General features: G+C 48.0%; 2 protein-coding genes across 2 annotated transcripts; one reads left to right on the forward strand and one right to left on the reverse strand.

Annotated features, from left to right (window-relative positions):
- The first annotated feature begins 10022 nt into the window (after positions 1 to 10022).
- On the forward strand, positions 10023 to 10806 carry LOC139034239 (histone H3.3A). The gene has a single exon (XM_070464700.1). It carries the CDS (start codon positions 10075 to 10077, stop codon positions 10483 to 10485), a length of 411 nt encoding a protein of 136 aa, XP_070320801.1. The 5' UTR covers positions 10023 to 10074; the 3' UTR covers positions 10486 to 10806.
- An 8391-nt stretch (positions 10807 to 19197) lies between these two features.
- LOC110133192 (ubiquitin carboxyl-terminal hydrolase 17-like protein 6) lies at positions 19198 to 20649 on the reverse strand (the record flags this gene model as incomplete). Its single annotated transcript, XM_070464701.1, has 2 exons — positions 19198 to 19527; positions 19655 to 20649. Coding segments are annotated over 2 exons (1325 nt in total), but the record flags the coding sequence as incomplete, so codon positions are not given.
- Between the last annotated feature and the right edge of the window lie 246 nt (positions 20650 to 20895).

The following is a 20895-nucleotide window of genomic DNA, read 5'->3' on the forward strand; positions in this document are numbered from 1 at the left end:
TCATTATCTTTCACAATGTTTCAACACAGTCCTAATCACTCTGACTTCCCCCTGCCTATCCTAATGCAATCCACCCCTCAGACAGCTTTGAGACTGTTCTTCTAAATCATGAGGCTGATTGTACTGTCTTCCTGCAGGAGACACTGTGTCCCAAGAGAGGAGTCTGATGATTGCTGGCCATCCAGGGCTCCCTGTCTCACAGGCTCAGTGTGACAACTCTGCCACCGGGGGGCACCACCCGGCGCAGCCCACCATGACCAGAGTGCAGAATGCCTTCCACGAGGACAGTGTGGTCCAGAGATCTCCTCTGCCTGTCACGCCCCATTCATTTTCTCCACAATCAAGTCTCAGTTAAACTATCCCTTCTTCCAACATTTTCATCACCTTCCTGACCCCTGACAATGTTAATCACTCTTCTCTGTGCTTCATGTCAGCCAGCTTTGCATAGTTACTGGTAGTTGTTTTTCCTCTGAGAGACTAGACTGTGACATTTCTTCAGAATCAAACCATTTTGTATTTACCTTTGAATTTTTCAGTGACCAACACAAAACTGTTGACTCTATGCTCAAGTACAAATTAGTTGACTTCAATTAGTTGAATTACCTATGTGGATGTCAGGTTTATTTCCCCAACCATAAAAGGAGGATGTTGATCTACTGCCACTTTGAAGTTATCTGAAATAAAATTTGAAGCAATGTCGTTTGTGAAAATGTCCTCAGTGCTCCAGAAAAGGCAAAGCAAACTACCTCAGCACTGGCTACTCCAGATGCAGCAGGGCCTCTCCGGGGGCGCTGGCGCTCAGGTGGCTTCCACGGCAGCTCTGGCTGAGGTGTCGCCAGGACCCTCCAGCCCACCTCTGAGAACGGTTTCCACAGTGAGCATTCCTTCTGTTCTTGTTTAGTTGATCACGTTGACAGGAAGGAAGCAAAAGGATAAGTGTGGCTACTGAGCCTTTGAGAGAGAGTCCCCCATGGACAGTGAGTGTGATCTCCTGAGAAAGTCTTGGGAACAAGGCCAGTGTTCTAGACAAGCTGGGCAACTGTTACCTGACATGAGCCAGACCCTAACAATCCAAATGCCAAGTGGAGATAAAGCTGCCAGTGATACCAAGGAATCCTCTAATAAAGGCAGGTTTAAGAGCAAGAGAAAAATGTTTTTAGTTCAGCAGGAAAAGGAAAGTTCCAGGAGCTTGTCATTGCATGAGGCAAAGCACATCCGACCCTTATGGACCTAGCTGATCTTGGTGAGGCAGCAGCAAGGGGTGGCGTAAACTGAGATCTTAATTCCCCACCCAGGGATTGAACCTGGACCACCTGGATTGAAAACCAGGAATCCTAGACAGCAGACCAGCAGCTAGAAGCTCTTGCTACCTGGATATTTGCTCCCATTGAAAAAATGCAATTTCCAGGGAGGCAGATACTGTAAATGGAGGTTTAAAGTTTATTTTCTAGAGACAGCTGCATAACAAGGGGGAGAGCACATAGAGAGAGAATTTAAGACAGAAATGAGACAGAGTTGCACACCGAGAAAGAAAGGGTGTGGGCATCCCCCAACTAGTGAGGAGGAGCATAGTGAAGGGGCACTTAAGCCGTCGATGAAGGTCAGCTCTTCCAGGGCATTGTCTTCCTTTAAGGCAATTTTCTGGTTTCTTTTTCCACACCTGGGACTCTCCCCTCAGGTGCACAGGCACCCCCCAGCCAGGATGGATCTTGAAGTGAAGGCTTCTGGGAGGTGCAAGACTCATTATGGCCTGGCATTACCCCCCTGAGTTTTGATCCACAAGGAGCCTTTCTACACATGTGCAGTGTCTCCCTTGTCCCCAAAGAAGGGGAAGCAGACATCCGTTAATCCTTTACTCAAAGAGTTTTGCCCCTCTTTGTCCTTGCCATGACTAATACCTTAAGACATTTAACAGGAGACAAACACTGGCTAGTTGTCAGTAATATTAAAGCTTCCAAAATTTTCCTACAAAGCGGTTTCCTACAAAGGAGAGGTGAGGTCTGTGGTTCTCAACTCTGACTGCAATTTAACATATTGAGGTAGAAGTTTAAATACGCTGGCATCTGGTGTTGTGGCCGTGAGATGGGATATGTATATATATATATATGTATATATATATACATATATATATATATATTTCCATTTCCTTGGATGATTTTAATAGGAAGACAAAGATAATTATCACTAAGCTCTGGAGCAAGAAGCTAAGAGAAGTACAGCCCATATCTGTTCTGCCCCTTCCCCTCTCCAACCCAGTGGTTTTCTCTGACTTCTCTCTCCCCTCATCCTCTATTGGGCTCCTCCCCTGGTGCCCCCTCCTGATTTCCACCAGAGCCCTACATGGGATCCCACTTCCTGTCTCACACGGGGACCTGCCCAGACCAAATCCTAAACATTAGTTGAACAGAGTAGTGAGAGTTGGCGATTTGTGGTGTCTTACCTACTGCTTTGTCTCCTTGCTGCGAGGGTGGAGTTTTGCTCTCATTTTCTCTTCACTCTTCCATCCAGCTCCCACGTTGCAGACTTTGTGTGTTGTGCTGTCTCTTGCATATGTACAGATGTATTTTTCTTATTCTCCCTAATTTTGCTCCTATCCCTTTCATTTAGCAATAGAAGATAAACATTCAGACACACAAGTGCAGGGAGCCGCCCAAAAAGGCCCTGGGAAAGCCTTGAAAGAGGCTGTTCTCTGTCCCACCACCCCATGATAAAGTAGTAAAACATTTGCTGGGCCTCCTTTTTCTTCCTTGAGAAAAACGTAGTAGTGACCTTCACTTAGTAGTTTATCTTGGAATGCCAAAAACAAGATGTAAGCTTCTGCAATCACTTAAGACAAAAAATTGTATTGATGTAACAAACACCAGATGGCATTTTTTATGAACTATGTTTTCTGCTTGTACTAGTATAAAGGTAGCTGCTTTACTCAATAAAATCGCTGACTTGCCTAAAGAGCATTTCAGTCCTCTCGACCCCATTCTTTACTTTCAGCTCCTTTTTCTCAGTCTAGACCTGTTCACATTGCCGGCTGGTACCGGCACACAAGAATAATATCCTGAGAAGGAGAGGACAGAGTATCACAGATCCTGATAGCACCGCGGCGGTGGGGCTCCCGCCCAGCTCTGCTTCTCCCCCGGGACCCCGCCCCCACGACTCCTGCATCCAGCGATGCCAACTTCCTCTCAGACCCTGGAACACACCAGGCTTTTTCTGACCTCTGCTCCTGTCTTTTCTGCCTGGGTGACTCTTTCTCCTGCCCATCAACTACACATCCCCTTAAGTCTCTGACTGATCAAATCCCCTCAAGGAGATGTTCCAACACCCCTTTGGGGAGAAAGGAGATTCATCAACTGCGGAAGAAGCTCAGAAATGCTCTCTGACCCTTGAGCTGACCGCTCTGCCGACCATCCCTCTACCGCGGTGGTTTCTTCACTCATTTATTTTTCTGTGTTTGTTATTGCTTTGTTTATTAATTTATTTTCCTCACAGTGCTTAGATTACAAATTGATATTACTTGAATGCATGAAAGAAAAAACAATGTGCACATAGTGTGGGGATAACAGTGCCTCCATAGGCTGTGAATAGCAGAACCAATGAAAGTAAGTTTTAATTTTTTGGTATTATATTTAATATTCTAAAAACCTTAAACATAAGCTCTGTTACCTTTCAAAACGACCTTCAGGTATATTAGTAGTCAAAGGGAAACAACCAAAGTAAAGGTTGTGCATATCTTGAATAGAAAACTGAAGTTGGCAAGTGATCAACATCCTGTTCTTTCTTAATGATAATGGAAAAGGCATGTTAGGAACATTGCTAGAAAAGATAAGGAACTGAAATTTCATAAATTTCTGATAATTACTTGCCTTATCTTCCTTTGGAAATAATGTTTTTTAATGTTCAAACATTAAATATTAATCACCTTATAGATTACAATAATCATCAGTAAAACCAGTTAATAAACTCAGTCTCTTTTTAATATCTTCATTGTACTTTATCAAACATCACTTATAATTGCTTGTGAAATCCTATAATGAGTTTATATAGCTCCAAGAAACTTCTAGTATGGAAAATAAATGTGCATGGTAGACAAAGACATTGAAAAAGTAAAAATACATCATTATTATGAACTTTGCTGTTAGACCATCTAGATTCCCCACTCCCCAAATCAGTTAAGTATATAGAAGATCAGAATGACACTATTCATCTTCATTTAATGAACATTTATAGAGAGCTCTGCCACCTGACTACTGAATAACTTTTTTTCCTACTAGACATGAAAAAGTTACCACGATCTTTTGGTCCCAAAACAGGCTCTATACATATCAAAGTATTGAAATACAATGCGTTACATTGAGGATTAAATAAAATCTTGAAGTTAAAGGCTTTGTGCAGGCACAGAACAGGGTTGCTTCGCTCCCCACCCATCCAATCCCACACATGAACCCCCTAATCCTTCTCCCATCAGAGCCAACTACTGCTTTAAGATGGTGAGTGGGGATGTCACACATGAAAACTGGGAGGTGCATAATGCAGAATCTCTCCAAGCCACCGCTGAGGTGGAGTGGGTCGTGAATTTTGCTTGTAAGTTGTTAGTCTGGTGTTTCAACAAAAATTGGCAGACTTAATGAACTCCCAAGTACAAATTTTATAATTACCATGCAGAGTTACCTTTCTCAGGTGTGCACACTCCTCAACTGGTATTCTCCTGCAATGAATTTGCCCTGTCAGGAGTGTGTGTATCTCTGATGTACCTGCAGGGCATCTGCCCAGTCAGCCCAGTAAGGATTTAACGGCACCTCGGCGTCTGAGCTTCTGATAAGTACAACTCTCTTTCCTGAGTTTTGTCATCGTGAACATCACCCTCGAACATTGTGGAAATGGTGCAGACTGAACCTGGGTATCCCACCATGTTTTTTTAAATCACTGACTTTCAGGGGTGTGACCTTCACTCAGGAAAACTGAGCCCTGCCACGCATGTTGCTGGGGAATTTGTCTAGACCTGTGCTACTGGGATAATGTCCCAAGTCCAGGGATGAATCTGTAAACAACCCTTTATTTGAGAAAACATTATCTAGAGTTGTTCTCCATATTCTGTTCCTTGCCCCCGTACACTGATACGTGTACACTTACACAGCATATATCTGCCTGCAAGGATTGTGCTGCTTTATTTCGTTTTTTGAAGGATCCCATGAGGATGGACAATCTACTCGCCCCAATCACATCTTCCTTTATGGTCCATATCTAACCCACAAAGCAGCATAGGACACTCACTGCAGGTATCCATTAAGTGGGTGAATCAGTGTGTTAAGTCTTTACTAACCCACTGCTTTGCTCTTGAAACCATGGCAGGACTTTGGCACAACAGTCAAAATCGGAATAGACACTGTCCCTTTAAGATAGATTTCATAGGTTCTGATGGAGGTTATTTTAATTTTTTTTTTTTAAATAATGTTCAATCCACTGTGGAAAAACTAATTCACTCTCCTTAGTAAACAGACTGGGCACTCTGTTTTGGGTCTGGAGCCTGCACGTCAGCAGACAGTTGCCGAACATCTGCCCCTCAGAGCAGGTCCGAGCTCCCAGGCTGAGGATGCCCTTCGCGGGGCTACTCTCTAGTGTTCGCCTTTCTCCTCCAAACGTGAACGAGAGAACCACACATACGTCTCATCTCAGAACTGCAGACCCATGTACATTTTCCCCATGAAGCATCACGGCTGGACCAGGAGGACATGTGGGGAGGATTGAGAAGGATTTCCCAGCGGCCTGAACCCGGCTGGGCTGCATGTCATTAGGAGCCATGTCATTAGAGAAAACGATCATGAATGCCAACTACGGGGATTCTCCAGAGGCTCCTGGTAAAGAATCCACGCAATGCAGGTGGTGTGGAATCTACCTCTGGATCGGGCAAATCTCCTGGAAGAGGAAATGGCAACGCCCTCCAGTATCCTTTCTGGGAACATCCCATGGACAGAGGAGCCTGGTGGCCTAAGATTCATGATGTCCCAAAAGTCAGACTCGACTTAGCAACTAAACGATGCTACTAAACGATGCTAACTGCAGAGTGCTGGAGGGAGTTGCCTTCGTGCCATCCTGTAAGAATTCCCTCTATCTGCACATCTTTATAAACAGAGAAGTCACAAAAAATAAAAAATGCTGTCTGAAATCACTGAAGTAGAAATTTCAGGCAGAAAGTTTCCTCTTTAGACCACAGAAAAGGATGTAGTGAGAAGAACCTTCAGTTGGAGCTCCCGCTGCACACACAGGGAGAACTGAGGGTGGCTGCGTCCCTGACACAGTAAGGAAAGCAGCCGTAGCTTTACCAGGAGGAGGGCCCCCATGGGTACACTAGATGGATCCATTGAACGTGCAAATCCCATTCCTTATGGAGAGCATTTTGAAGGACATGAGAGACTATGCACTGAATGAAGTAGTCTCCAATAACCCAGCCCCCACTTATTCCTTGTTCCTGAGTGACAGGAAAGTCCTTACAGTGAGGAGATGCCGATGATAACTCAACATGGAAAAATCTTTCACCAACTGCTCACACGAGAAGATGAATAATGGAAAAAATAGTCTATCGATAACAAATTGGTGTGCAAGTGAGACATGGTTCATACCTTTTGATACTATTATCACAAATATGTTGAGAAATGTTGGATGCAAAATTTGCTAACACATAACAAAAGCAAAGCAACCACACACTTCAGTGGAGCAGTACTTAGACATTTGAAAAAGACACTAGATCAGTAGTGCCTGCATAGCTAGGAAACAGTGTGCTGAGTAAGATAGACCAATTTTTTCAATACCGTCACTCTTGGTTAGTTAGCGACTCCTATTTTTATGAAGTTGGAAATGTAATTGCTAGGCATGAAGAACTGTGTACATAGAGTGGAACATGCCCAGAAGTTCCATAGGTTCCATCCCTTACGTTAGATTTTTATAGGCACGAGTTTTTTTGTTTTTTCACCACAATAAATATCCAGGACTGCCGGCCTGTCACGGTGAGAGATGACTGCAGAACTGGTAGCGCTCCATTTTCAGAATGCATTCAGACACTGGGGCTGTGGACACTGCTTCCACAGAAATAACACCTTGCCCACACTCCCCAAATCTACGTGTACGTCTACCCCAGACGTTTCCCCTCCTCTAGCCGATCAATGCTAAGGGAAAGGGAGGGGAAAGATCAACATTGACAGCACACCTACTTTGGAAGTTAAACCTGGAAGAAGGCTAGTCACAGAAGAGGTGGTACCTTTTAATGAGTTCTGGTCCCTCTTCAAGCTCAATTGCTTTTACTTTGTCAGAAGAGGCATTATACCTCTGAAATCAATTGAAGTTGACTCAGTTGTGGGCATGGTGTTCACAGCAGCCATAAAGCAGATGCCAGGTGCAACATTTCTGCACATGTGTGCCTGTATCAGTACACAACCCTGGGAATCCATAGACATGCACTCTCACAACCACAAACTCAGAAAAGCAAAGACAGCATGTGATCTTTCTAAGCCTTGAAGGAAAATGTGACTTCCATAATCAATGGGATAAATGTGTCTTTATTGATCAAAATTCTCAATTTTTAAGATATGAAGATTAATAGTTTCCTTCTCTTCATAGAACTCTGCATCATAAATACAGGGAAAAAACCAGTAAAATTTGATATTAAAGACATGCCTTATGCATTGCAAAAGATTTCCCCAAACTTCACAAAACTCTAAAACCCTTGAAAAGCTGTACTACAAAATATGTGGAGAAAAAAAAAGTTACACTACCTTTACATCGTAAGTACTCATAGGTTTAAATTCTTTGGCTTATGCATTGTTTTTGAAAATAAGTACTTCTTATAAAAGAAAAACTTTCCTACATGCCTTCTGAAAATTGCAGTATCAACTAATCTTGACACTAAGTTTAACTTTTTACAGGATGTTAGCCAGAAGGAAGACAAATGTCTGAAGTTGAGGTGCCTGGAGTAACTGGCAACTTTGGCCAGGTACTTTTACTGTGAAAGGTTACCACAGAGGCAGTTTTTAAAGTATTTTGACCACATTGCCTTATTTTGCATGTCTCTCCACCTTGGCCCCGCCTTCAGTCTGCCATCTTGAAACCAAATAGCACCTACTAAACTTCCCAGTGGCCCGTGTGAACAGGGGTTACAGTTACACACTTACCACACCTGTAGTAAAAAAATAATTTTTTTTTTTTTTTGCAGTCTATGGCTTAACCCGCACACTGCCTCTGCTTACCTGAGAAGTCCTCACCAACCTGGCACTGAGGGAATTGCGAACACTGGAAGCCGTGACCTGACCTCGAAGTGGGGGAAGACAACAGTAGCAGCTGTGAGACTGGATCACAGTCCGGCAGGAGAAGCAGAGACGAAAGCCAGTAAGGACACCTCATCCACTCCATGTGGGAGCGCAGCAGAACAGTTTACCGCCCTCTCACCTTGCTACATTGACCTAGAGAGCATCTTCAATGCTTCACTTATGTAATTCAGGTGTGGCATCTCTCTTTAATTTCAGGTGGGACATTCTCTTCCTACTTCACCTTTCAACCTCTGGCCTCAATTCTGCACTTTCATGGACAAACAAAACGTGGCGCAGTGGGCATTAATACCGAGGATGTTCATCCACGAAGTTTGTTCCGTGCCACGCCCTAACGAGACTTGTGAAAACTGGAGCAAGCCAAAAGGAACCCACCACTTATAAGATGTTGGTGATAAACTCCCCCGCCCAGATGTAACAGAGTAAACCATATGGAAGGTATCAAATAGACCTTCCCACACTGCTCCTCTTAGCCCCCATTAGTGGATCAAGGTAGAACCAGGGCCCCCAAGTATCTGGGCAAAGCAGGGGCCCAGAGACCAGGTCCACTCTCCCTGGTCAAACGTTTCTCACCACATGCCACAGGCACTAGTTGGCCTGTATATAGCCATCCTCACAAACCAGTAAATAAGTGCTACCACTTCTAACATGTACATGGTGCAGAACTGGCACCTACCAGTGAGATCCAACTAGAAAAAGTACATGGTGAGCGATGTAAAAACTGTGCATAATACACCTTTAAAAGCGTGCGTAATTCAACTTTTCAGTCAAAGTCAATCCAATGTGGTGTTCTGGATCTGAATATATGCTTTCAATTTTGAAATAACGCAGTTTTGTACCTCACACAAGTAATGTACCTTCTTGAAGTCAATGTACAAATCTTCCTATCTTCTCACATCTTCAAACACCCTGTCAAAAAGTTTCCTGGCAGGTAGGGGAGCGTTGCCTGGGTCACCACCAGCAAGCCCTTCAGCACTGCTCATTTAGTGTGGTTTTTTTTTTTAAATGCTGGTTCTGAGAGCTGAGTGTGACTGTGGCTCCTACAGGGAGGGCACAGGAGTGGTTTGTCACCATCAACATCTGTGGCAGGCGCGACCACTGCGTGGACACAGCCCCCCGCCCAGCCCCGACACCGGGTGAGCCTCCTGCCAGCCCTCCCTGGCCAGTCCCACCACTGGAACCACTCCCACCCCTTCCCCACTCACAGGATGGAAAAGTCACTGTGTGCTCGTTCCCCGAGGAATGCATTTCAGTCCCAGGAACACCCATGGAGGAGAGAAGCCTTCATCAGCAGTTACCTTCTGTCCTTGATGTACAAAGACCCGCAACACTGCTCCATGACGCCCAGCTGTCCCACTAAGCATTCAGTGCTACCTCCCCCAAAGCACACTCAGTGACCTGAGGGCCCTGTTTTGAGACACCACCATGGCACAAGCGCGGATGAAAGAACCCTGAAAGAAGAACCCGGAGCTCCCCATTCTTGGGCAACAGACACAGCGACAGAGAGAATGTACATAAAGTCCGACGGGGTAACAACGTGCTTCCTGGAGAAAAGGAAATCAAGTGTGTCTAATCGATGGCCATGTCCTGGCAGGGAGAACAACTGCCGAGACATTGAAGCTAGTGGGCTGCATGTTCAGTCTGTTACTTGAATGTTTTGCTTCTATAGTTCCACTTACATTGACTATTAAAAGTGATTACCAGCTACCTCGCCGAGCTCCAGCCGAAGGAGAAGGGGGGTAAGTAAGGAGGTCTCTATACCATGGCTCGTACAAAGCAGACTGCCCGCAAATCGACCGGTGGTAAAGCACCGAGGAAGCAACTCGCTACAAAAGCCGCTCGCAAGAGTGCGCCCTCTACTGGAGGGGTGAAGAAACCTCATCGTTACAGGCCTGGTACTGTGGCACTCCGTGAAATTAGACGTTATCAGAAGTCCACTGAACTTCTGATCCGCAAACTTCCCTTCCAGCGTCTGGTGCGGGAAATTGCTCAGGACTTCAAAACAGACCTGCGCTTCCAGAGCGCAGCTATCGGTGCTTTGCAGGAGGCAAGTGAGGCCTATCTGGTTGGCCTTTTTGAAGACACCAACCTGTGTGCTATCCATGCCAAACGTGTAACAATTATGCCAAAAGACATCCAGCTAGCACGCCGCATACGTGGAGAACGTGCTTAAGAATCCACTATGATGGGAAACATTTCATTCTTAAAAAAAAAAAAAAATTCTCTTCTTCCTGTTATTGGTAGTTCTGAACGTTAGATATTTTTTTTCCATGGGGTCAAAAGGTACCTAAGTATATGATTGCAAGTGGAAAAATAGGGGACAGAAATCAGGTATTGGCAGTTTTTCCATTTTCATTTGTGTGTGAATTTTTAATATAAATGCGGGGACATAAAGCATTAATGAAAGTCAAAATGTTTCAGTGAACAAGTTTCAGCAGTTCAACTTTATAACAATTATAAATAAACCTGTTAAATTTTTCTGGAAAAAAAAAAAGTGATTACCAATCTCACAGCAACTGTATAATGATGCAATAGGAAAACTTTCATGACTTTAAGTCAAAAAGGTTAGTTGGCTCAAGTTTTCTTTGAAAGCTCATGCACTATAGCCTCCTAGGCGCCTCTGGTCATGGAACTTATCAAGCAAGAAGAGTGGAATGAGTTGCCATTCCCTCCTCCAAGCGATTTTCTTGACCCAGGGATTGAACCAATTCATTCCTGCATTGGCAGGCAGATTCTTCTCCACTGAGCCACATGGGAAGCCTTGTAGCCACCTAGTAATACCCTCAGAGTTTTAAATCCAAGGTCTTCCAGGATGGTCTGGTCTGTCTTTTGCAGACACTCCTATGGGCCACCAGACTTCTGCTTTGCTAGAACCACCTTACACAGGTGAGACCTGGCTGACGTCCTAGACACTAAGATCCTACAGCTCCTTGCCATCCCTCATCACTGCTATCCATGAAACCCAGTCCACAATATGAAGGTACAGTCTTGCTGGAAGAATGCAGGAGTGGGAAAAGGGTGTGTTGGTGGCAGGGCACTACAGGGAACTGGCTCTTTGGCCACTTACAGCCAGTCCCAGAAGGACAGAGTATGCACGGTTAACTACAAAGAGCTCTTGCTCACCTTCCCCTCCAAATGATTAAACCATGTGTTTCTTCAGCTGCTGGCTTTCTACACCCCCCCTGACGTAAGTCCAGGTGTAGAAGGAGCAAGAACATACACGCCCTGTGCGTTGGGGAAAGCACAGAGAACAGGTCTATTGCCAAGGCATTTTAATGGCCAAATTCTGGTAGCTCATAATTAACACAAAACCACAAAAAGCCTTCATGGTGACTTCTGACTAGCAGAAATCCATGTGACTAATACTAAATCTTCAGCTGAAAAACGAGCTTCATTGCATTTACTCCTTTACCAAAGTCACATGGTTTCTTTCCCACATCATCTTTGCAGCAGTTTATTAGCACCTTCCGACCTGCTGCTACCCTGGGCTATATCGTCCTCACTTCACACCCCCTCCCCAACTTCACACACCAACCCCCCCTCCCCAACTTCACACACCAACCCCCCCTCCCCAACTTCACACACCAACCCCCCCTCCCCAAGAAAATTCAATTCTATGCCACAAAAGCACAAACTCTCCCTGGGACTAAAAAAAAGTCCCAGGGAAGGTAGAGCCCACAACAGGCCTAAATACATCAGGAGCAGCCCACACCCAAGAATGTCAGGAGCCCACAGTCCACCACACACTGGACAGTGAAGCCTGGCTGGCAGGGTTCCCGACCTGGTGGCATCACACCACTTGGAAGACAGCGGTTTAGAAGACTCCACAGTCTGGCTGATCGGACTTTTGCCCCCTTTATCTCCATCTGCCACTGCTACTTAAGTCGCTTCAAGTTGTGTCTGAGTCTGTGCGACCCCATAGAGCGCAGGCCACCAGGCTCCTGTCCCTGGGATTCTCCAGGCAAGAATACTGGAATAACTTGCCATTTCTTCCACCACCATTTGCCACTATTCCTCAACTCCTTGCACAGGAGCTCTTTAGCCGCCATGATAAAGCACCCATTGGTTTCCTGGTCAGGGTGGACATTGTGTGGGCTTTCGAGAAAATACATCAGGAATGAGCTTGATGGCGGTTCCGTGGTGGTGGGGCGAGTTGAGAGTTTGCAGGAAAAACAGGGTGTGAGGCCGTGGACTAGTTTGGCATAAAATGATCAGGACAGTAAACTTCCTTTGCATCTCATTGAGTCGCAGGACAAGTACTAGGTGACAGAAACCAATCACAACCTGTAACACGGATGAAACTCGGAAACATTGTGACATTCACCCACATGTATGGAAGCTTCTCCACATCTCCAGAAAGCCCAGCTTCTGTGGAGAGGCCCCTCGCACAGACCCTGTGCCCAGGATCGCGGCAAAGCTCAGCCCCCTTTCTGCTCACCCCCAAACGGTGCAGGCAGGTACTCGATTTTAAGACATTCATGCAGCTGACCTACCAAGTCCCGACAGAACCGCCAGTACAACGGTGAGCGTCCGCGTTAGGCCACGATGTCACCTGCGGTGAAGAGACCTGCGTGTCTGTCACACACAGGTGCTGGGCCCAGGCAGCCCACGGTAGGGACAGGACATTCCCCGCGAAGATGTCACAAGACAATCAGGGCATCCTCTCTGCGGAACCTTAGAACGTTCCTCACGGAATTGGAAAACCGAAATGACCACGCTGAACTTCCCCAGCATCATCGGGACGAGTCTGGGCCCCCAACGCCGCAACCGTGGGCCCACGGTGCTGTGTTCCCATGGGAAGAACAGAGTTCTGGGGTCGATCTAGAGGCTTTTGTACTTTCGCCTTAAAGGTGGGTCGTTTTTTCCAGGGAAGAGGTGAACCACTGGGATTAGATAGACGGGACCCACGGGGCAGGACACGGGAACTATTTGTCTACGTTCACCTTCATTTTCTGAGGGCATTTTGTCAACAGAAACCACAGCAGGCAAACCTGTGATCACGGGCGGAGAGCGTTTTACGAGAAGAAACACCAAGAAGTGTTACCCACCCAGGGCGGGCGCCATAACCGAACTCGTAAAAATACCCACGCGCTCTCCCCCATAATGCTGCAAACTCAATCTCCAGCGACAGGAGGAGGCGTCCGGTCCTCGCCACTCCCGGGACTCGCGCGGCCAGTGCCACCGGCTCCCGGAACGCTCCCCCCGGGCAGGCGACGGAGGCGCAGCCCTTGGGCAGGGCGCCGAAGCTCCAGCGGGAAGAAAGTGAAGTCGCTCAGTTGTCTCCAACTCTTGGCAGCCTCATGGACTGTAGCCCACCAGGCTCCTCTGTCCCTGACAATTTTCAAGCGAGAATAGAGTGGTTTATCATTTTCTTCTCCAGGGAATTTCGTGTCCAGACGAACCTGGGTCTCCCGCATTGCGTGCAGACACTTTACCGTCTGAGCCACCAGGGAAGCCTGGCGGGAAGGGACGAGTTCAAGGCGGTGGCCGGTGGCTCCGAATCACGGCCGGAAGGTCCCCTGGACGGGTCCCGGTTACGGGCCTGTTGTCGAGAAGGGAAGAGCTCGAGCCGCTGAAACGCCCGAACGCCTTCCGGGACGTCTACCTCAAAGCCGCCTCCCAGCACGCACAACACGCCGCGGCCGCGCGACCTGGGCCGCAGAGGAAACACGGCCATCGGGGAGCTGGAAGTGCCTGGCCGGGAGGCTGCCTTCGAGGAGACACCCGGTTGATGCCGGCGGGGCGGCGCACACGCAGCCCAATGAATCGGCAACCGTGCAAGTACTGGGAAAAAGCATGCGTGAATAGTTCATATTCTGCAGTTTCAGAGTGGAGTCCTTGTTGCGAGGAACTTTTTTTAAGTTCAGCAGTGAAAGAAGTGAAAAATAAATGACTACAAACCGGTGGTCACATATTTCATGAAGTTCAATGATAATAAACGTATCTGGAGAACATTCATGCAAATTTATAGGCCTAATAAAGTTTCAGGTCAGGTTTGCTTAACATAAAAAGCAACGTGTTTGGAAGACTACTAAGAGGAACTAAGTGGGTTAACTCTAATACATGTGCATAAGGCAATCTTACCAATTTGTGTTTAAGTTATAGGTATTAAATGAAGTAGATCTATACGTACTCCAAAGGAGTTGACAGTGAAGCTATTCAATGACAGAAAGTCGTAGAACTGCCAATGGTGTTTTTCAAAATAACATGCATTATTTTCTGAAGAAACTGAAAGGTAAGGATTCTAGAATATCAAAACGAATTTTGAAAAAAAAAAAAAAAACCGCAGAAAACAGGCTTCCCTGTGACTTGGAGTCTGAAGTCAGAAAGATAAGTGCCTCTAGAAATAAAAATGGGCCCATCTCTCCTGCTACAGCCTCTGGGCTGCCCACTGGCATCCCAACCCCTAAATGTCTGTTTCATGTAGATCCAGAGCCAGATGTGTGGTGTGTGGGGGTAACCTCCACTCTGCAGACCTGGACCCCCTGACCTGTTTCCTTAACCTGGGAGTCCCCTACCCCCAGCCACATGAATTGATAAGATTGCCTTGTGTAGTTGTACTAGAAATTACCTACCTAGTTCCTTTCAATGCTTGTTTTCCAAATACTCTGCTTTTATACTAAGCAATGCTGCTGCTCATCCCGATCATCCCCATCAGGGGCTACTGGCTCTACGTTGCATGGGTGCAGCCCTTCTCCCATGAGCCTTGAGCTGTTTTCCCAAAGAAAGGGCATGCCCCTTCCACGAAATGCAGTACTTGGGTGCAATCTCGAAAATAACAGGATGATCTTTCATTTCCAAGGCAAACCATTCAATATCACAGTGATCCAAGTCTATGTCCCAAGCACTAATGTTAAAGAAACTGAAGTTGAAGGGTTCTCTGAAGACCTACAGGACCTTCCAGAACTGACACTGAAAAGAAAAATGTCCTTTTCATCATAGGGGACTGGAATGCAAAAGTAAGATGCCAAGAGAAATCTGGAGTAACAAGCAAGTTTGGGCCTTGGAGTGCAAAATGAAACAGGGCAAAGGCTGTTTTGCCAAGAGAATGCACCGGTCATAGCCAACATCCTCTTCCAACAACACAAGGGAAGACTCTACACCAGGACATCACCAGATGGTCAATACAAAAATCAGACTGATTATATACTCTTTGCAGCTGAAGATGGAGAAACTCTATACAGTCAGCAACAAGAAGAGCAGGAGCTGATTGTGGCTCAGATCACGAACTCCATCAGACTTAAATTGAAGAAAGTAGGGAATACCACTAGACCATGTATGACATAAATCAAATGCCTTACAATTACACAGTGGAAGTGAGAAATAGATTTAAGGGACTATATCTGATAATGCCTGATGAACTATGGATGGAGGTTCATGACATTGTACAGGAGACAGGGAGCAAGACCATCCCCCCAAAAAAGAAATGCAAGAAGGCAAAATGATTACCTGAGTAGGCCTAAAAAATAGCTTAGAAAAGAAGAGAAGCTAAAGGCAAAGGAGAAAATGAAAGATATACCCATTTAATTTAGAGTTTCAAAAAATAGCAAGGAGAGACAAGAAAGCCTTACTCAGTGATTAATGCAAAGAAATAGAGGAAAACAATAGAATGGGAAAGATGTGAACTCATCAAGAAAATTAGAGATGCCAAGGGAACACTTCATGCAAAGATGGCCCTGAAAAGGAAAGAAATAGTATGGACATTAACAAAGGAAAAAAACCTAAGAGGTGGCAAGAATACACAGAAACTAAACAAAAAAGATCTTCATGAAACAGATAATCACAATGGTGTGATCACTCACACTCTCCTAGAGCAAGACATCCTGGAATGTGAAGTCAAGTGGGCCTTAGGAAGAATCACTATGAACAAAGCTAGTGGAGGTGATGGAATTCCAGTTGAGCTATTTCAAATCCTAAAAGATGATGCTGTGAAAGTGCTGCACTCAATATGTCAGCAAATTTGGAAAACTCAGCAGTGGCCACAGGCCTGGAAAAGGCTCAGTTTTCAATCCCAAAGAAAGACAATGCCAAAGAATGTTCAAATTACCACAAATTGCACTCATCTCACATGCTAGCAAAGTAATAATGCTCAACATTCTCCAAGCCAGGCTTCAACAGTACATAAACTGATAACTTTCAGATGTTCAAGATGGATTTAGAAAAGTTCAAGATGGATTGAGAAAAGGCAGAGGAACCAGAAATCAAATTGCCAACATCTGTTGGATCATTGAAAAAGCAAGAGAGTTCCAGAAAAACATCTACTTCTGCTCCATTGACTTCAAGGCTGTATATTATCAACTTGTTTTTTAACTTATGTGCAGAGTACATCCAGTGAAATAAATGCTGAGCTGGATGAAGCACAAGCTGGAATCAAGATTGACAGGCGAAATATCAATAACCTCACATATGCAGATGACACCACCCTTATGGCAGGAATTGAAGAGGAACTAAAGAGCCTCTAGATGAAAGTGAAAGAGGAGAGTGAAAAAGTTGGTTTAAAGCTCAACATTCAGAAAACTAAGATCATGGCATGTGGTCCCATCACTTCATGGAAAATATATGCGGAAACAGTGGAAACAGTAGCAGACTTTTTGGGGGGAGGGTTCCAAAATCACTACAGATGGTGACTGCAGCCATGAAATTAAAAGATGCTTGCTCCTTGAAAGGAAAGTTTTGATCAACCTAGACAACATATTAAGAAGCAGAGCTATTACTTTGTCTACAAAGGTCCATCTAGCCAAGGCTATGGTTTTTCCAGTGGTCATGTATGGATGTGACAGTTGGACTGTGATAAAAGCTGAGCACCGAAGAATTGATGCTTATGAACTGTGGTGTTGGAGAAGACTTTTGAGAGTCCCTTGGACTGCAAGGAGACCCAACAAGTTCATCCTAAAGGAGATAAGTCCTGGGTGTTCATTGGAAGGACTGATGTTGAGGCTGAAACTCCAATACTTTGGCCACCTGTTGTGAAGATCTGACTCATTGGAAAAGACCCTGATTGCTGAGAAAGATTGAAGGCAGGAGAAGGGGAAAACAGACAATGAGATGGTTGGATGGCATCAGTGACTCAATGGACATGAGTTTGAGCAAGCTCTGGGAGATGGTGATGGACAGGGAGGCCTGGCATGCTGCATTCCATGGGGTTGCAAAGAGTCAGACACAGCTGAGAAACTGCCAGTTTTTGTCTCTCTTTTGCATGGATTTCCCCCAGCATCAGGCGACAGTTCCATTCCCTCTGCCATGCCATTCCAATCACTGTTCTTCTCCTTCTTCTCTTTCTTCACCTTCTTCACCTCCTTCTTCTCCTTCTCCTTCTCCTTCTCCTTCTTCAGAGCGTGTGGATGGGGCAAGCAGTAAGTCCGCTTGAGGCGATGGGCAGAGGAAGAATGGTGGTGATAATGAGGGTGGCCTGTGGGTGGCTCGACTTCCTCATCCAGGGCACGCTTGTTCGAGTTCTTGGGGGAAGATACTGCTCATCATTCTTTTTCGTCTATTCATGTGGAGGCCACGGTGCGTTACAGGCAACCGTGCGGAGGGAAGAAACCAGCGGAAAGTTCTCTGTTCCTTGCCAAGCCGACTAGCACATTCACGAGCCCAGCTGTCCCTCTAGGTCTGAGATGCTAAATCGCAAATTCCAGGTCCACCGTTTGATGGAGGGTTTTGGGTTTGAAGCCGGCAACCAAGAGAAAGAAAGAAACTGCAAGAGGGGATCGATAAGGGTCCTCGGGCGCCCATCCACCAGGTCACGGGATCACAAGGCAGGCGGGAAAGCAGCATGGAGAGGACAGTTTCCCCACCACCCCAAACACTTCAGAGGCCGGCTGTGACTCATGCAGCCCAGGGGCGTTTGTCCGGGGCCAAGCTGGACGAGACAACTGACTGACAGATAGGATGGGCAGATTCGGATGTCCAGTTGTCTTGCTCTCACAATCTAGGGCAGGCTTGGGTCTTTCCTCAGTGCAGGGAGGACCTTTGCTTTCAGAAAGGAACGGTTGCATGACCCATCTCCACGTAGTCACCTGTGCCATGCTGGTGGAGAAGTTTCTTTGTGACTCGTTGGGGTGCCTTTCTCCCCTTGGCCTTCGTGTTGGTGCCGGTGGTGCTGGTGGTGGTGCTCATGGCACGGTGAATCGCTTCTCCCATTGGGCACATGGAGGTTCTTCAGCATACTCCTTGCACCGGAAAAGGAGCCCCAGGCAACTCAGCGTCCCGCTGGTGACGAACAGATCCCCCGCGTCATTCCTGCCGGAGGTCCCTTTCCCTAGTATCACTTTCCCAATGGCTCCCAAGGACATTCCGCCCATAGAGCCTGGTTGCCTATCTTCTCCGCGGGCCCTGCTCAATGCCTGGGGCATTTTTCAGAGCCTGGCAGGCCAGAAGGAGACGATTCACAGACCTGCACCTGCTCCTCCCGGCCCCCCCCCACATGGCTCAGGAGATCGCCTCCTTGCTCGGCTGGCTGTGGGCGTGCTGGGAGGCGTCTCCCTGCCTCCTCATTCACCAGAGGCCAGAGGCCAGTGGTGTGGCCAGAGAAGGCAGACGGGGAAAGAAAGGCAAAGCCACAGCCAAAGTCCCATCCAGAGAGGACTCTCCCAGCCCCGCAGAAGTGCGAGGCCCTCGGACCGTGATCAGACCCGGTCATGCACCCCATCCTCTCCAGTCACTTCCCATCAGAGCCAGACCTCGAGAGCTTGGCACCTCAGCACCATCCAGGTGAACAGCGTGGCCCCGGGCACACTGCAGGCCCCGCCTTCTTCCCAGGAGGCTGCACCAGCCACACCGCTGAGAGGAACTCGCTCCTCGCAGGAACGCTTGGTGGGTCACACAGGCCGTGCCGCACGCAGAGTGTGCCTGGGCTTCTGCAGGCAGGTGCCTCAGAGCCTACCTACTGCCACAGCCCCAGAGATGGCCGCGGCTTCTTGTTTTTCCTCTTGGTCGCTCGGGCCCTCCCGCTGGCACAAGGGCCGTTGCCAATGCTCATCGGGCCCGGAGGCGGGCTGTCCGTGCGGGAACGGTCGACCCGCTCGTGCTCCTCTTCAGGCAGCTTGCCGTTTCTCCCTGCTCCGTGTTTGGACTGGTGAGTCACGACTGGGCCGGCAGGCAGGGCCGACTGGATCTTCCAGAGGTCGGAGGCCGTCTTCGGCCGGTTGTGCTCTTTTAGGCGTCTCCACGGCTCTAAGCTGATTCCTTCGACCTCTGTGTCCCCCGGGGACACCTGTGACCCAGGAGCTCTGCCGCTGGCGTCTCCCGCAGGCTCCCCGGGGCCGGCAGGGTCAGGTTCCCCGGGGTGTGTGGGGTCAGCCGTGAGGGGTGCCGCAGACCCTCCCCCAGCACCCCCTTGCCACGCACCCTCCCGGGAGTAGAGAGAGGACGTAGGCGCTCTGGCTCAGGGCAGCACTCTCCTCACAGGCGGTCACCTTGGCATCGTCCATCTTATACCACTGGCCGCTGCCCGCTCGCACGTAAGAAAAGTAGTGTCCTCGCTCACCACTCCACCCGGAGTGCACCAGCATGGCATAGAGCACGTAGCCCAGTGGCCCTGCCTTCCGCTCAGACGTGAATGGCTGCAGGTCGAGGCACTGGGGATAGTGCACTTCCTGAGCACTTTTGGCCCCGCTCATCTGTGTGAACCACTTAAGCACCAGCACCAGGACCTGGGACGTCCTATGCAAAGTCAACCTCTTGGTGGCAGGCACTTTCCGGAGACACACGCCACAGTCATAGGCATTTTCAACGTCCAGCTTCTCGGGCTTCACCAGCTCTCTCAGAGCTTGCTCCACACTCTGAGCCGCCGTGATATCCAGGCTGATGTCCAGATAAGGGTCGAACGTGTCTGAGACACCGAGGCAGTGGACACACTGGATCTGAGACCTCCAAGTCCCGCCGAAGATCTGACGGATGAGGGTGGTGTCCTCGGAGGGATGGCCCGATGGCTGGGATGCACTCAAGCACCCTTGCTGCATGGGATTCAGAGTGAACATCAGAAACTCGTGGGCATCTTCCTGCTGGTGTCTGTGGAAGCCCGCCAGCAGGTCCTTGCGGGGCCGGATCACCTCTCCCGGGAGAAGGAGGGCTCGGGTCACGTGAGCTCGCCCAGCACAGAGCGTGCAGGAGGTTCGGGCCGGATAGAGGGTGGCGTGCTGCAGGGACACATTCCAGCGGGCCAGGGGTGGCGTGTGGCTCAGACACTGCAGCACTGCATTCACGTAGCAGGTGTTCCCCAGATTCTGAAGCCCAGCCCCGACCCCCCACGGCCCCCTCCAACTCAGGGCGACTTGGTGGCCAGGCGCCAGCCCTGCTGACCCAGGAGCCAAGTCACCCCGCTGGGGCCAACCAACTGCCGGCGATGACACCTCAGGGACAGAGGTTCCCCAGAGGGCATCCACACCAGCGAGGCTGGGCCGACTACCTTGCCCTCTGGGGAAGACGTGGAAGGGAGACGGACACGCACCACCCCCGTGCGCAGAAGTAACCCCCGGGTCTATGCAAACAAGGCCCACCAGTGTTTTCCATCTCCTACCTGCAGCTGCACGACAATGCCTCATTCCCTCAGACGGTGCTTCTTTGAGAAAGGACCTGGGCC

The sequence above is a fragment of the Odocoileus virginianus genome, unplaced genomic scaffold (genome assembly GCF_023699985.2).
Source record: "Odocoileus virginianus isolate 20LAN1187 ecotype Illinois unplaced genomic scaffold, Ovbor_1.2 Unplaced_Contig_69, whole genome shotgun sequence".
In the NCBI taxonomy this organism is placed as follows: domain Eukaryota; kingdom Metazoa; phylum Chordata; class Mammalia; order Artiodactyla; family Cervidae; genus Odocoileus; species Odocoileus virginianus.

What these genes read in the sequence shown, in the direction of transcription:
- LOC139034239 (XM_070464700.1), top strand. Translation starts at nt 10,075, where the DNA reads ATGGCTCGTACAAAGCAGACTGCCCGCAAATCGACCGGTGGTAAAGCA.